The 14,370-nt window shown below is 37.7% G+C and overlaps 3 protein-coding genes across 6 annotated transcripts in view; 1 reads left to right on the forward strand and 2 right to left on the reverse strand.

The window, feature by feature from the left end:
- Positions 1 to 842: 842 nt before the first annotated feature.
- LOC119727571 (neuronal membrane glycoprotein M6-b-like) lies at positions 843 to 6,163 on the reverse strand. Its single transcript, XM_038199505.1, has 7 exons — positions 5,656 to 6,163; positions 4,613 to 4,781; positions 3,997 to 4,156; positions 3,442 to 3,592; positions 3,107 to 3,186; positions 2,919 to 2,978; positions 843 to 2,572 (listed from the first exon to the last, which is right to left on the reverse strand). The coding sequence occupies exons 1-7, from the start codon at positions 5,711 to 5,713 to the stop codon at positions 2,015 to 2,017; spliced, it is 1,236 nt and encodes a 411-aa protein (XP_038055433.1). The 5' UTR covers positions 5,714 to 6,163; the 3' UTR covers positions 843 to 2,014.
- LOC119727569 (sulfotransferase 1A1-like) overlaps positions 2,938 to 14,370 on the forward strand; it is a 37,980-nt gene continuing 26,547 nt past the window's right edge. For all 4 annotated transcript variants that reach the window (XM_038199500.1, XM_038199499.1, XM_038199501.1 and 1 more), the window contains exon 1: positions 2,938 to 3,026. The gene's annotated coding sequence lies outside the window, so the exon portion shown is untranslated. The remainder of the gene's footprint in view (positions 3,027 to 14,370) is intronic.
- On the reverse strand, positions 6,858 to 13,471 carry LOC119727568. Its single transcript, XM_038199498.1, has 7 exons — positions 12,826 to 13,471; positions 10,490 to 10,658; positions 10,079 to 10,238; positions 9,647 to 9,821; positions 9,317 to 9,399; positions 9,131 to 9,190; positions 6,858 to 8,955 (listed from the first exon to the last, which is right to left on the reverse strand). Exons 1-7 carry the CDS (start codon positions 12,881 to 12,883, stop codon positions 8,038 to 8,040), a joined length of 1,623 nt encoding a protein of 540 aa, XP_038055426.1. The 5' UTR covers positions 12,884 to 13,471; the 3' UTR covers positions 6,858 to 8,037.

Here is a 14,370-nt window from a genome sequence, read left to right on the forward strand (position 1 = left end):
GAACGCGTACGTGTTGGCCTACGTGTTTTCACTGCGCCACTTCGTACAAATAGACTAGCTATAGCTAGGCCTACATTAAGGGTAGAATGCAGATACTAGTTTGTCACCGTATGTAACTTCAGTAGTCAGTCATTACAAATGTGTTAAAAAACGTGGTAAATTTAAAACCGTGTAACAAGTTTATACTTCATGTACTTGGCCACTCCTCCACGGAAACTTTTCACGACTCCCAATGACGGCTGTTTCGTGTCCCGAAAAGAGCGCCCTCAAATGACCGAATTTTCGCATTAACAGAGTTTTCAACCCTCCGCGTCGTCTGCAGCTTCTGCTTGCTTCGTGAAATATTAAGCCACTCATTCTAGGAACTGCGGCTAGTATCGGCTTCAGGAATTTAGCAATTTATTCTAAATCCTCAATAATGTGAGGATGTTAGAATAAAGCCTTTTGGGTTAGACAATTTTTAGGCTTTGATATAATTTATTGAGTGGGGCCTGAAGCCGAATCACAAAGCTGAAGGTCGGAACACATAATGTGCCTTTTCACAGAAATGTCTGACCAGTTTTCCCAAATTTGTTGAAATCATTACCAAACATGAGAAATATTGTAAACTTTCCTATCTAGAGATTGTGACTGAAAATATTACCATATCTATAAGGGACAAGAACAATTCGTAAATTATGTTTCAGGGAGAGAGTGGGGGAAATGTTTTAGAATCTACACATCTCGCACTGACAACATTATTGTTTTGTATAAATATATAACTTGGTATGAATATAAAGAACAATGGACATATTGTTGAGTTGAATGTTGAAATTTTTCAATTTACTGTGCAGACAATACATTTTCTTGTTATGCTCAATTTAATGACCTCAACTCGCTTTTAGTACAGTAGGCCTATAGATAACAAAGCAGACAAAAATGGAATTGTCTCGGAAGGTTTGTACAAATGTCAATTACTTCATTCGTCAAAATACTCAAAAATATACAGATATGATTTCATCATCAAATTGCATCTCTTTTTGGCATTGGTGTATTTAAATGTTGTTTATAATACAGATCTTTTCTTCAAATACTAACTACTGAAAAAAAATAGTGTGTATTATTTCATGGCTCACTAAAATAACTAGGTTAAAAATGAGTTACAACATACAAGTCAGTGACTACATTGGAGCATCCCAATAATAAATTTGCTGAGACTGATTATAAGGTAACATACAGCAAACACTGTACATAGCAAATAATTACATGGCAAGTTGGACTAATCCTCTGTAAATTTTCGGCTGTGAATTACTATTATCGCAAACAAAGTGCTCATACGCAATTTTAAACAATTAAATAGAAAGCAAATGTATGTTTTTCACACTAAAAACACACTTTAGAGAAACAAAACACAACAAATTAATGTTTGTAATCAGTCATTTGATTCAAGTTAAGATGTACAGTAGTAGCGTATAAGCTGCAAAATTTATTTAGGTATAATTTGTTTATACAAAATAATCCCATTACATTGTATACTGCGCCGCTAACAAGAAAAAGCAAAAACAAAATCCGGGCACTAAACTGAACATTCACGAAAGACTCTGCAACTGAATGCGCAGGCATTGTGTCAAATAGTGTACCCACCAAACAAATGTCGCTCCCTGATCAAGTGACACAATGTTTCCACCATAAATAGGGGCCTGCATGATTGTCCAGTTATTCTGTGACCAGATTGGGCAACAAGTTAACTACATAACCCAAACTAAACTGTACAGTTTAACTTAAAGCTACAACGAATGGAACATAGTGGGGGGTTTTACAAATTGGTCAGATTTGACTACTTTTTCTGAGTTGATTACTGTTTACAAAGTAAACTGCGTACAAGCACACTTTGAAATAACTTTATGCACTTCAGAACATGTCTAAGAAATCTATTTTGTTTTCTTCGCAGTAATAATTCCATTTAACCGAGATGATGTGAACAAAACTCATACACATCAATTGGAAAGGGTGATATCATTTCATCCGCATGTACCTACAGGTCATATTCATTGTACCTGTCGTACCGATCATACCGACTACCAACATCAATCGGTTCAGCTGATCTGCTCATATTCTTAATTCGACTGCTATCAAGCGGTGCCGGTCGCGTGGTGTGGTAATCATTGTAATCTAAGGGATCATAAGACCTTGTCCTATGTTGTAAGTTAGATAATGGTTCCCTCTGTTGTAAGTTAGCCAGAGGTTCCCTGATCGATGGGATATAGGGAGGTGGATTGGGAGGGATTTCTTCTTGTCTTGGGAATGATGTCATCTCCAAGGAGCTGTATCTCTGGTCCGGCTCGGAATCTTCATACTTCCCGTTGTCCGTGTAAGCCCCGTTGCCTGTACCGGCGGTACCGACGCGTGTCAAGGCGATATTGGTACGGGTCTGTCCGCGCGTGTTGCCGGTCGCACTTCGCTTGCTGCCTCGCATGATATCGCGGACTCCTGACCGCATGTTGTAAGAGCCAGCGGTACCTGTCACGTAGGCGCGCTTGTAGCGATCCAGAAGCTGGGCAAAGTTGGCTGACATGCTTATGGTAAACTGAATCTGTCGTGTCAGAGTAGAAGAAAATGTCCCACGTGAATACATGTCCAATTTAAATTACAATTTAGGACGGCTAATAATAAATTGGAAGGTCTGAAGTACAATTTTAAACAGATTTATCATAAAGATATCTGATAATTACATACATATTAGAATATCAGATTCCCTATTGAATGCAGTGCGGTATGGCTGAACAAAGTGTAACAAATTTCGCTCTCTCCAATTATTTGGGAAAAAAAAAATATTTTATATAATTATTGTATTTATTTCTTTTTGTTTCAGGGAAGGGAAGAAGACTTCATGGATTATCAACACATTATCTCCATTCTAGTCTAGGATCACAACTTACAGCTGCAAGAAGTATCAGAAGACATCCCAGGAAAGCAAGACAGAACAACAACATCAGATTCTGGAAACAGAATTAAAACAATGACAAGAACGTCAAGTTATTCATAAGGTAAGCGTTCATGAAATGGTACAACCCGAATGCATTTGAGAAGGTCGATATTTTTCGTTTTTGTGAAGATCGATACTTACGCTGGTGCATATATCGTTCATTTTTTCATCGCAAATCAACTCCTTCCCCGGTCCCACTGCAGTATCGGGAGACAGAAGTCCTGAAGAAAAGCCATATAAACATTTTGAGTCCATACTAGCACAATAAACAAATATTTTAATAATTTATATGTTGACACCGATCACAAGGGCCCATTTCAAATCTGCATTGACGTTTATAAAACAAAAAAACGGACACAAGTTCTTTTTGTAAAAACAGAAGAGTGTAATTATGAGAAATTCTCAATCACATTCAAACAGTTTAACATTCTTCAATTTTTTGGGTCAAGGAATTGTTGATCAATTATTTTACTGACCCCACTGTACAAGATTCAAACAGGTCTGTTGGTCCAACTGAACTCCATAACAAACTCCATGATTCATGGCAAACATGAAGAAAACAGGCACAACCGCAAAACAGGTGGCAGTCACCCAGCACAGGATCAGGAAGTAAGAAATCACCAGGAACTGAAATGGTGAAGGACAATTAGAATTATTATTATTCATAAACAAATAAAAATGTCAGTTTTTGTGTAGATATCTGTCCTGCCTCATCTTGCGTCACACCTTCTGTCAAGAGCAAAAAAATCTTTCCAGGTTGTCAGTAGTGTAATGACAAGTTAGGACTATTTCAATTATGAAATACTTGTTAGAAAATGTGATGTGTTCCATCCCAACAGCATGTGTCCGGTAGATCTGACACAGCTCAGTATTAAAAATAACAGATACATAATACAGCAGTACCTCGTAAAAGAAATTAACGTCGCCCTCTTAAAAATAACTAATCTTTTCAAACAAGTTATAATATCTCATGAACGTGAATAGTTCATAGAGTAAAATGAAAATCAAGAGTGTTAGTAATAAGTACTTACCACAGCGGTCTGGCATCTGCCGCTTCGTCTGGTCTTGAATCGACAGAGATACACGGATCGCGTGGCTCCGGTTCCCAGGCAACTAATTGCCAGTAAGATGATTGCAATAATGAACATGAAGACAGACAGGCAATAGATGACGATCTGAACGTTGGTAAACCTGAAGAGAAGATGAGACAAGTTCAGACAAGGAAGGAGAAGATGGAGAAGTGTGTGCATTTGTGTAAATGAAACATTGTTATGTGGGTCATCAATACATTCGGCCACTCGCATCTTTTACTCGTCTTTTATGACGTTATTATAACGTGACTTGATCTGCATCAAAAGTGGGTCCAGTTTTCTAACTCGGCAAGATTGAGCAGAAATACTGACAGAAGAATAATCCTTGCAGCTTATTAGATGGGATTTTTGCAACTGTTTATCCAGATCGAAGTCATTATTTATTTCTTCTTTCAGGACTTTTTCTTTTTCCGTTCGAATAAAAAATTCAAAATTCATGGTTGATATCAAGAAATCGGTGAATATTCGAATCAAAGCCTATATCTAATGGTATTTAAAAATTAATAAGACCTTTTTTCAGAATCGAACAAATTTGTCAATTAATTAATACACTTACCAGACATTGAATGCATCACTGACAGGTGTACCGACAAACAGATACTTAGCCTGTTCTCCGGCCAGATGGAATCCAGCCAATAAGAGAATATCACCAGCAATCATCATAGCACAGGCAAGGATAGATGGACAGGGAAACTTGAGACAACAATCCCCACATTGCCCGGGCACTGTAAACAAACACGAAGTTTGAGAATCGTAAAACGAGAACTTCCAATTAAGGCAAATTCCCCAAATTCTTCCCCAAATAAATAAATAAATAAATAAAACATGAAGTAGTTATTTAAAAATTACAACAAAATAAAACATAGAAATAGAAATAGTTTAACACATAATACAGTGTAAAGGATTTACCAGAAAGGCTAATAAATGGAGAAATTGAGAAAATGATAGTGGTAAGTCTACAGCTCTCAGAACATGTCTAAAGCGAAAAGCAGCTGTATTTTGTCTGTGGTTATGGTGCAATCCACAAAAAGTTGAAAATGTGTAAATGCATGTACGGCAAGCCGAGCCTGTCAACACCTTACACCTGCTAAATACCAATCCCGCAGGGATCGGATTTTGTTGCCTTTGGTAACCGATATGAAAATGAAATTGATACTGGTGAGAGATGAAACGAAGCTGAATTCTTAAAGTGATTTCTGAGGTCGCGCCAGAGGAAAACAGCGGTAACGTTGTTTGTATTGTTTTCCCAACGGAACAGTTAACAATACAACATTGCTAGAAAGTTACATTTTGCACTGTGTCCTGTAAACGACCCCGTTACAATTTTCCTCTGTAACTAAAAACGAGGCACTATTAGAAGAGGAAAATTATATTCAAGGAATAACACAATCTGAAATCGAATCTTATTCTACAAAAGAATACAATATAGCGACGCAGCCTGCACGTCATGGATCCCGTTAATGTACTAAATAATATAATAGAGCTACACGAAAGATAAACAAATGTTTTAAAGCATTAAAAAAAAAACTCAAAATTTCTGATAATTTTTGTACCACAATTAACGTAGGGTTCCAAATGTGCATGAGTTGCCATACTCACATCGAGTGTAGTAATCCACAATGACCTCGTCCCTCGTTACATTGGATTCTTGATCCATCTCGGGAAATGAGGAGAAACAAAATGGCTACTGAAGAGGAGGTTAAAGTCCAAAGAAATATGTCCACCTTACCGACTAAATCCCGCCAAATAACCGTCAATAAAGCGACAAAGAATTTAATATTCAGCGAGGTCAAGAATTGGGTGAATGTTGCAACAGAACATGTTACACTTATGACGTAATAATGGCATCAATGACTGTACGTTCATCTGCTTTAGAGCATCGTCAAATCGTCCATCTAAGTCGATTTTCAAACTTCCAACACAGGAATGCATCCACAACGGCCATTTTTCTGTCGCAATGATGGTTAATATTAACCCAATGTCTACACATCATGGTGAGTTGGTTTTGTATTAACACTGGGAGCAAAGTACAATCTCCACCGCGACATCACTGCCAGATGCAGTAACAACATCTGAGCAGATTGCACGGTGCATAGAGAATGTTTGTGTACATGTACATGTACATTGTACCTGCATTATTTGAACAGCTATCTAGCCCGCCACACAGTGCAGACAATAACTGAGGTCACAATGTGACCTCAACCAATAAAAAGAACGGATTTTACGTTTGACTGATTTCAGAATAAAAATGGCGGTCTATATGCAATCTTTACATGTTACATGTAAATTATTCCAATTTCGATCGGATTAACTGCAATGAGTAAATTTTTATATTAGCGCGATGAAAAAGATATAAAAAGTATATTTTCTCTTCTATTTTAGAGACAATTTGAGACCCTGTGAACTAACTAATTAATTATTGACTAGTGAATTATGACCACCGTCCCACTGGGAAACAGTTATGAGACCCATGTTTCAGAGGGAGGATTTAGCATTCTTGGAACAGCATGTGTTTGTGACTCATAGGTTATTTTTTATTGTCAAATGGAATGTTGAAGCCACCCAGTGTGCATCATACAAATACTTTCAAAATGAAATATAAGTATTTCCTTATTTTTCTAATTGATCGATGCCCAATTTGTTCATAAATCAAGAAGTGGTATGTCAATAAACGATGGCAGAGATACAATAATATACACTGTGGATATTTTAGGGGAATAAAGTGAAGCGAAGGACATTTGTTTTTTCCAAATTAAATGATTATAAAGAATACCTAAAATGAAGACGCATCAAAATGATAATTATAAACATGAAATCTCGGCTTCACGTGAGGCATTTATTAAAATAAAAATACAAACAAAACAAGTAACTCGTTAAAACAATGACTGACTAATGTTTTCAAAATGGATGTCTGTGTAACGAAATACATGTAATGTTTCAAAACGGTGATGAACAGATTTACCGATAGATATGATAAAACAACAATCGGTTGTTTGTATTAAAAACAGCAAAAAACTTGAAACAAATATTGTATTTCAATCATTAGAAATCACAAGTTAAAATCTACACGATATTTGTACAGTTTGATTGATGTTTCATCCTTCCTGGTAAAACTGCTCTGAAAAGCAAAGATTATTTACAATTAGCCCAGCATTTCTTTTTGACAACTTTTTACAATCTGTCTTCTGTCTTACATCTGCTAGGTATTGTAATTTCAAACTGTGATACCTGCTCATTGTGTGAACAAATTAAACAAACAAAAAAAATTAAGTATTAATCTAAAAGCAAGTCTTACATGTACATAGAAACCGAACATCATCTCAAGCACTCGAATCTTTTAAACTTTTCAACCATTGCAAAATACAAAAATGATTTCCTCAAAACTGGGATACAAAAATATATACACATTACATATACACATCTATTAGTCCAAACTATTGTCAGTATTTACATAATTGTGATCAATGTACACTGAAAACTTTCAAAGATTTGTAAACAATACGAACTGAATACATTTTCACTTGTTCGGCAACGCTTGAGTGGTACATAAAAAAAAATCTTTATAAACGTTCACTCGCTTAGTCACAACGTATTGTTAAAAAAAACCTTAACTGCTGATTATTCAAAGAAGTGGATTAAATCATAACCATCAATACGTAACGATTTCATTTTAGCCTAAATACCACGAAATATTGTCCAAAAAATACGCATTTGCAAAGCAAAATACATGTACGACTCGACTTTCTAATTGTTCTTAGGTCTCATAAACGTAGTACATTGTAATACTGATAAAGCTGTGCTTTTTACGATTTAGCGAAAGTAAGAATGGATACTAAATGTAATTATAGTAGTCTCAGCGGGTTTCTTTTAGGATTCAAAGAATTGATGTAGTTGTTTGCTTAAACTGGTACTTACTAAATTTAACTTATGTTTGTACAAAAGTAAGCCAAGGGGAATTCAATGAGACAATGATTGCACCAATCATATGAAATACTCATTGAAGCCTCTAGGCGGCGCTCTATCTGACGAAGGTGAGCCGAGAGAGGGCGCTGGTTCTGGGTCCGTGAAGCTACTAAGTGGGCGTCGGCTTCTCTCATCACCTTGGTAATGATTATTATAACCCCATCGATTGCCTCCAAAAACACCATCACTGTTATCGCCTGCGCTACTATGCTGAATACTCCCATGGACACTACCACTCCCATCTACGTTGTCATGGTAATTATTGGGCTTCAAGTTGAAATTACTGCTTCTTGGGTAGTAATCATCCCTTTTATAGTCGATGTCTCGGTTGTAATCCAGAGTGTTCATTTTGGGATTTGCTGGGTAGTTACCACTAGCATTACCACTGAGAGTGCTGCTTGTGTGACTTGGTGCCCGACCGTTAGCGTGTGGGTTTCCATACACATTCGATGGACCAGTCTCAGTACCTGGCAAACTCAATGCTGGTTGGTCAATGCCATGGCGACTGCCATTAACACTGCCATAGGCTGGTGGTGGCGCTTGCCGAGGTGGATCTGCATAGTGATTCTGCAAATGCGAGACAGGTTCCCTATCATAATTCAGAACATCTTGGTTCATATGCCTCATCGCATACAGCTCATCACCACTCTGTAGTGCCTGATTCTGATAGGATTCAGTCATGCGCAGTGTAGCTGCATTACTGGTGTCATTCAGCGTGTGATTGTTGCTGCCATGGTTACTGGTTGTCCTAAGGGACGCCCTGGATCCTCGGAGGACATTATTTCGGCTTCCACGCAGGGAGCTCCTGGCGTGCCGGCTGCTTCTGACCGAGTTAGCACGTACCAAGTAGGCGCCAGACTTACGATTAGCAAAGCCGTCTTTGAAACGGTCTCGGAGTTTGGCAAAGTTGGCGCCATAATTAATCAGGTAGTGCAGCTGTTGAATATTCATAAAAACAACTTAATAACTTACATTCAATAGTACATGAATAACAAGAATGACATCAAGTTCATGGTAAAAATGATTGTGTTGTTATTCGAAATACAGGAAAGGCAAATGTATTGTTTTATTTAAAGATTTGCATGTATGTTTTGTCATTCAGGTTTCTTACCATGGACAGTGTGACAAGAATGGCTGCAAAGAACGCCAGTGCGTACCACAGGAGAACATTCTGCAAAATTGGGGGGGAAATCACATGATGCATTACTGCGAGACAACACTGAGACAGAACAAATGAAGATTAAACAATGGCGTCATCATCGAATCCAACGAAACATACACAACATGAACTACTTACGCTGTCGCACAAAGCACGGAGTTTATCATCGCATATCTTATCCAAATCCCTGGCATCAGCCTGGTAGTCTGCCGGAGCAAGACCTACACAACAAAATACAGCAACATTTTATTCCTGCTCTACATGTATAAACAGTGGATTTACAAGCACATTAATGTGAGAAATTTCTACAATAGTTACAAGGAATCGCCGCAATACCTTTAACTTGAATAACTTACTCCTTTCTAAAAGTTACACCATTGAATGGATCATCAAGAATCAAATACATCAAACATAAAATAGCTTTATAATAAACATGTACATGTATTATGTTTATCTATGGAAACTTACTCCACTGCTTGAGGTCAATGCAGGGTTTTTCAGGGGGGTTGTCTTGGTTGGGGTCATAGTATTCTAGGCCAACACACATCCCACGTCTTTGGATGTAAAAGAAGACGATGGGAACCAGCGAAACAAAACTCAGGCCCAGCCAGAGCAGGAGGAGCAAGTATACCACGATCATGAACTGTGGAATAAAAGAAGAAACAAACCTAGTCGGATTGTCTAGAGATTTCTCTGAAAATCCATCTGGTAATTTGATGTCACCGAAGTTATGTAGTTTAGGTGTGTCACTCATGTTTGTAGTCATTAAGATACGCAGACAATGTCACAAAGTTACAATTCCTTTTAATTTACTTGATAACTCTTCAAGAACAAATCATGAGTAATTGAACTTTCTTTCTAAGATGTTCAACTCTTCAAGAATGGACATGTCTTTCTTACCAATCCGGTCTGACATCTTCCTTTGGCTCTTGTTCTGAAACGCCACATAAACTCCTTCCTCACTGCTCCCGTACCAAGACAAGATATGCCCAGCAATGCTACTGCAATGAGAGCCATGACTGCGATCTCAACGTACAAGCCTATCGTGATGTTCCCAATCCTGTGCAAAAGGAAAATTATTAAAAAAAAAAAAAAATTAAAATAACAAAATGCATGTAATGAAAGCGACTTCTGAGTAAAAGCTACCGAAAGTTGACTGACTGAAACATTAACATGATGAGCACATCACTTACACAAAATGAAGTAACGTGTCGGCCCAGGAATCGAACATGTCATACTATCAATGTTACACATTAATGGACTTTTCCTTTAATTCATCCATAATAATAAAAAATACATTTTGAACGTTACCATGTATCCATATCATCTTGGACGTAAGTTCCCTGGAACAGTTCCGATGTTTGCTGTCCAGCTAAGACTCCCGCCAAACAGAACAAAGCCGCACCTCCAAGGAAAGCTAAGGTAGCGAGGATGCTTGGGCAGGGACACTTAATGCAACATGTCCGACATGGTCCTGGAACTGTAAGAAGAATGCATAGCAATAACAACACCAAAATACAAACAAACAATAAGCAAACAGATATTCAGACAAACAAACATGTTTACAATAAAATAAAGGGAGAATCTTTTTTAGATCTTTTAGAAAAAAAGTTTGGTTCTTAAAGTTATGAATGACCGTTTCACTGTCAGTTCCATTTCATATTTACATTGTAATTAGTTGTCTTCGTAAAGCGTTCTACATTTTGCAGGGTCCAATGTCATGGAGTTGCTAAGCAAAGACAATATTTGCTCAGCACAAACAGGTTACCAAGCCAAAGTGTCATCCAATGTACACAGCTTGATACTGGTTCCCCAATCATTTACAATTAGCAGTATTTTCTGCTTAGTAGCTTCATGAAATCGGGTCAAAGGTCAGGCTAAACCAGCTGGATTCTTCAAGTCAGCTGGCGAGGTCTCGATGGGACCTCCTGGATCAGTAAATCAAATATCAGGACCCTCTGGGCTACGATAACCACAGTCACTCGACCTCCTTCAGGTCACATACAAATTACGAGTTAGGCTTCCGTTTATGGGTAGCCCGCCTGAAAAAAAATAACTGAGTGACATACATTTAGCACAACCTGCAATGTTGCAAAATATATTCATAATTATACGCAACATTAAATGACAATTAATCAACAAAGATATTTCACGTATCACAATTCTTCAAAAAGCTATCGGCACATTCCATTATTTTTGTCGCAAACATACAATTTTCGTTAATTCTTAAAAATATTTATTTTCATTTTTTACCAAAGGCTGGTGAATTGGTGTTTAGAGCCTGCATCAGTATACAAGGCAAATTACAAATCGATATATTTGCCATGAATTGGGATTTTTTTCCAGTCCGTCGACGAGTGTGCATTAAATTTCCGAGTCCTTTAGCCAATTTCCCCGAGGAATGTTGCAAACATGGCACGTGCACAAACCACAACATGCCAAGTGTTGCTAAACATATATCAAACATGATGTAAACACTGTGTGGACAGCTCACAGAGTGCCAAAATGTTCTCTAAGGAATTCCAACCTTACCAATTATAATGGTCATAAAGTTCTTGTGGTTCGTATTCATGAAATACAGCTTGATACATGTAGTACTTTTTCCTATTGCTAATAATAGTCAAGCGTAAACAATTTTGGTACCCATATAGAGTTTAATGGGACCTATTTGTGTGACAAACGTTATAGCCTTAGTAATGTATATCCCATACAATCATGGAGAAATAAGGTTCCGTAGTACATGTACATGTACACGTACCGTACAAAATGGTAAATTATACGCAAATAGAAATGGAGCAAATTGGTCTAGGAGGCAGCTGAGGTCGACTCGAGGTCAAGGTTCAAGAAACCAAACACGCATTTCGATATCCCACTGCGTTGATCGTTAGTTGGTTCCGATCCAAACGATAAAACTATCAGTATCACTGTAACTGGTACCCATTTTGTGCACTGGATGTGGTCATATCGCCCATATCGGGAAGTATGTTTACAAAATAGAGCAATGTATGTAAACATTGCATGTGAACCAAGATGTTTGGAGTATCAAACCAACCACCAATATGGAATGTGATGACGGATGAAAACCTTGAGGAAAGGAGGTTGAGTAATTCACTCCAGTTCGGGAAGTAGAGGATAAACTTGACCTTGAAAGTGACAGTTTCACAGACACTATACTACAGGATGTACAGAGATATATCTCAATAAATAAGTCCAAGAAATTGAGGTTAAAACAAGGACAAGGAGCACGATAGACGCTTGGTCAATATATGACCAAGTACAATCATGATTGTGTACCATAATTATGTACGGTATATTCCAACATTTCAAATGAAATATCACAATTATAGTCAGCCTAAATCGTAATCATCATCGTCATATTCACATCTTCAATTAAATAACGATTATGGTCAATTTTCAATATAAAAATCGTTCCCCTCATCATCATAAAGCATTGATTATCATTCCTGTTAAAATATAATTAATCCATGGTTTAACGTACGATTGTCAGTATGATTGTTGTAGTACTAGCGACTAGTAGTCAAGTACGTCATGTGTGTACGTGTACGTGCACACTTTAAATTTAGTTTATAAAAAAAAAATGTAAGAAATTTCAAATCCAACCACTAGTCTAAAGTTGATATACGTACCCGAGTATGGTTCTTCATAGTACACCGACTCTCCTGCAATACTTCCGGCTATGGACATATTGTCGATTAATTCTCGAACAAAATCACAACAATTCTAAAAACGCAATCAGACAAATAATGTCGTCTCAGTTCCTCCGCGTGGTTGGTTGTGTTTCTTACTGTTTCCAGTGGTTTGGGTCAAGATCCGGATCAAATTTTCTCCAGCATCTTTCATCAGATTGTAATATCAGTTCCACAACCGAATTCCAAGCTGTAAGTGGCTTAATTGGTACAATCTATAAATGAATCAGACGTTGAGAAATGACGAGTCATATACAAACGATTCTCGTGCATGTGGCGCACTGTGTCGGTAGATGCAGTGTGATGTTTCCACCATCCACGCACTAGTAAAAGGTGATGTTCTCCTTGTTCTCAATCGTCACGACGCTGATGGCGATCTTGCAGATCGTCGCAGAAAAAAATGTTGATTTAAAACTCGTAAAAATTGGCCGTCAGAAATGAAATACGGGTAGAGTGAGAAGCGTGTGAACGTACGAGTTATATTCAGCCCACCGTTGATCCCTGAAGGGAATTTGTATAGCAGTTGAGTTCACAATAGCGAACGGTTGGAACGTGCACTGATGGCGTGGGATCGTCCATTATATGAATATGTAAAGCAACGGTTGGTTTGATGCATATAATAGCATTATGACGTCACGTGTTTTCTTTGCACAGGCTACTGTGTTGGTGTATAGGCTGTATAGGCTGCCATGCACCCACTCAAACTGACTGCATAACTGTTGCGTGAATCAGAGGAATTCTTATAAATTTCCGCCGAACATTGTACATGTAGCTAATTGACTCGTTTAACGATTGCACTATTCATTGAATAGATTCGGTCAACGTCTGAATGTTTGTCTGTCCGTTGATCGCGATGTCTTTCTGTCTGTGTAAAAAAAAAAATATTCCTCTACTCTCAGTGCCTTAAGTTAAAGGGAATATACAACATTTGCAAACATCGAAAAATATAACTACCAAGTTTTTACGAAATACCTTACTAGGATGATGGTAAATGACAGTCTCAAGCATCTTGTAAAATTATGGCACCTGGTGTGAAGTCATTTTCCAGAAAATGGTATTTTTGTATACATTTCCAACGGTGGTCGGCCGACCAGCGTTGGAAAAACCTAACCATTTTGCAACTACTGCTCCAAATTTACCATTTTTTCAGTCCAAATTTTGTTTGCTATTGGTTACATGTTCATGAACGGGTGCAGGCCAGCTAAGACTGGTTCCCTTGCCTTACAATTTTCTGGCATCTATAAATTGATCCTTTTTATCTTTTGTGGAGTCAGGGAACCAGACTACTTGAACATTTTTGTTTTTCTTGGTTTTTCCAACTTTTCGAACACAAAACTTCAAAAATGTCAGTGTAACAATGTTTGATCTATTATACTAACCCCTCAAATAGTTCATTTCCGAAAATTACAGCAAAAGCCAATTATGAAATCTGTCCGTCCGTTTTGGCCGTTCGTCTGTCTGTCCCAGGTCAAGCCTTTGCGTTAT

The sequence above is a fragment of the Patiria miniata genome, unplaced genomic scaffold, assembly GCF_015706575.1.
Source record: "Patiria miniata isolate m_02_andy unplaced genomic scaffold, ASM1570657v1 HiC_scaffold_20, whole genome shotgun sequence".
Taxonomy (NCBI): domain Eukaryota; kingdom Metazoa; phylum Echinodermata; class Asteroidea; order Valvatida; family Asterinidae; genus Patiria; species Patiria miniata.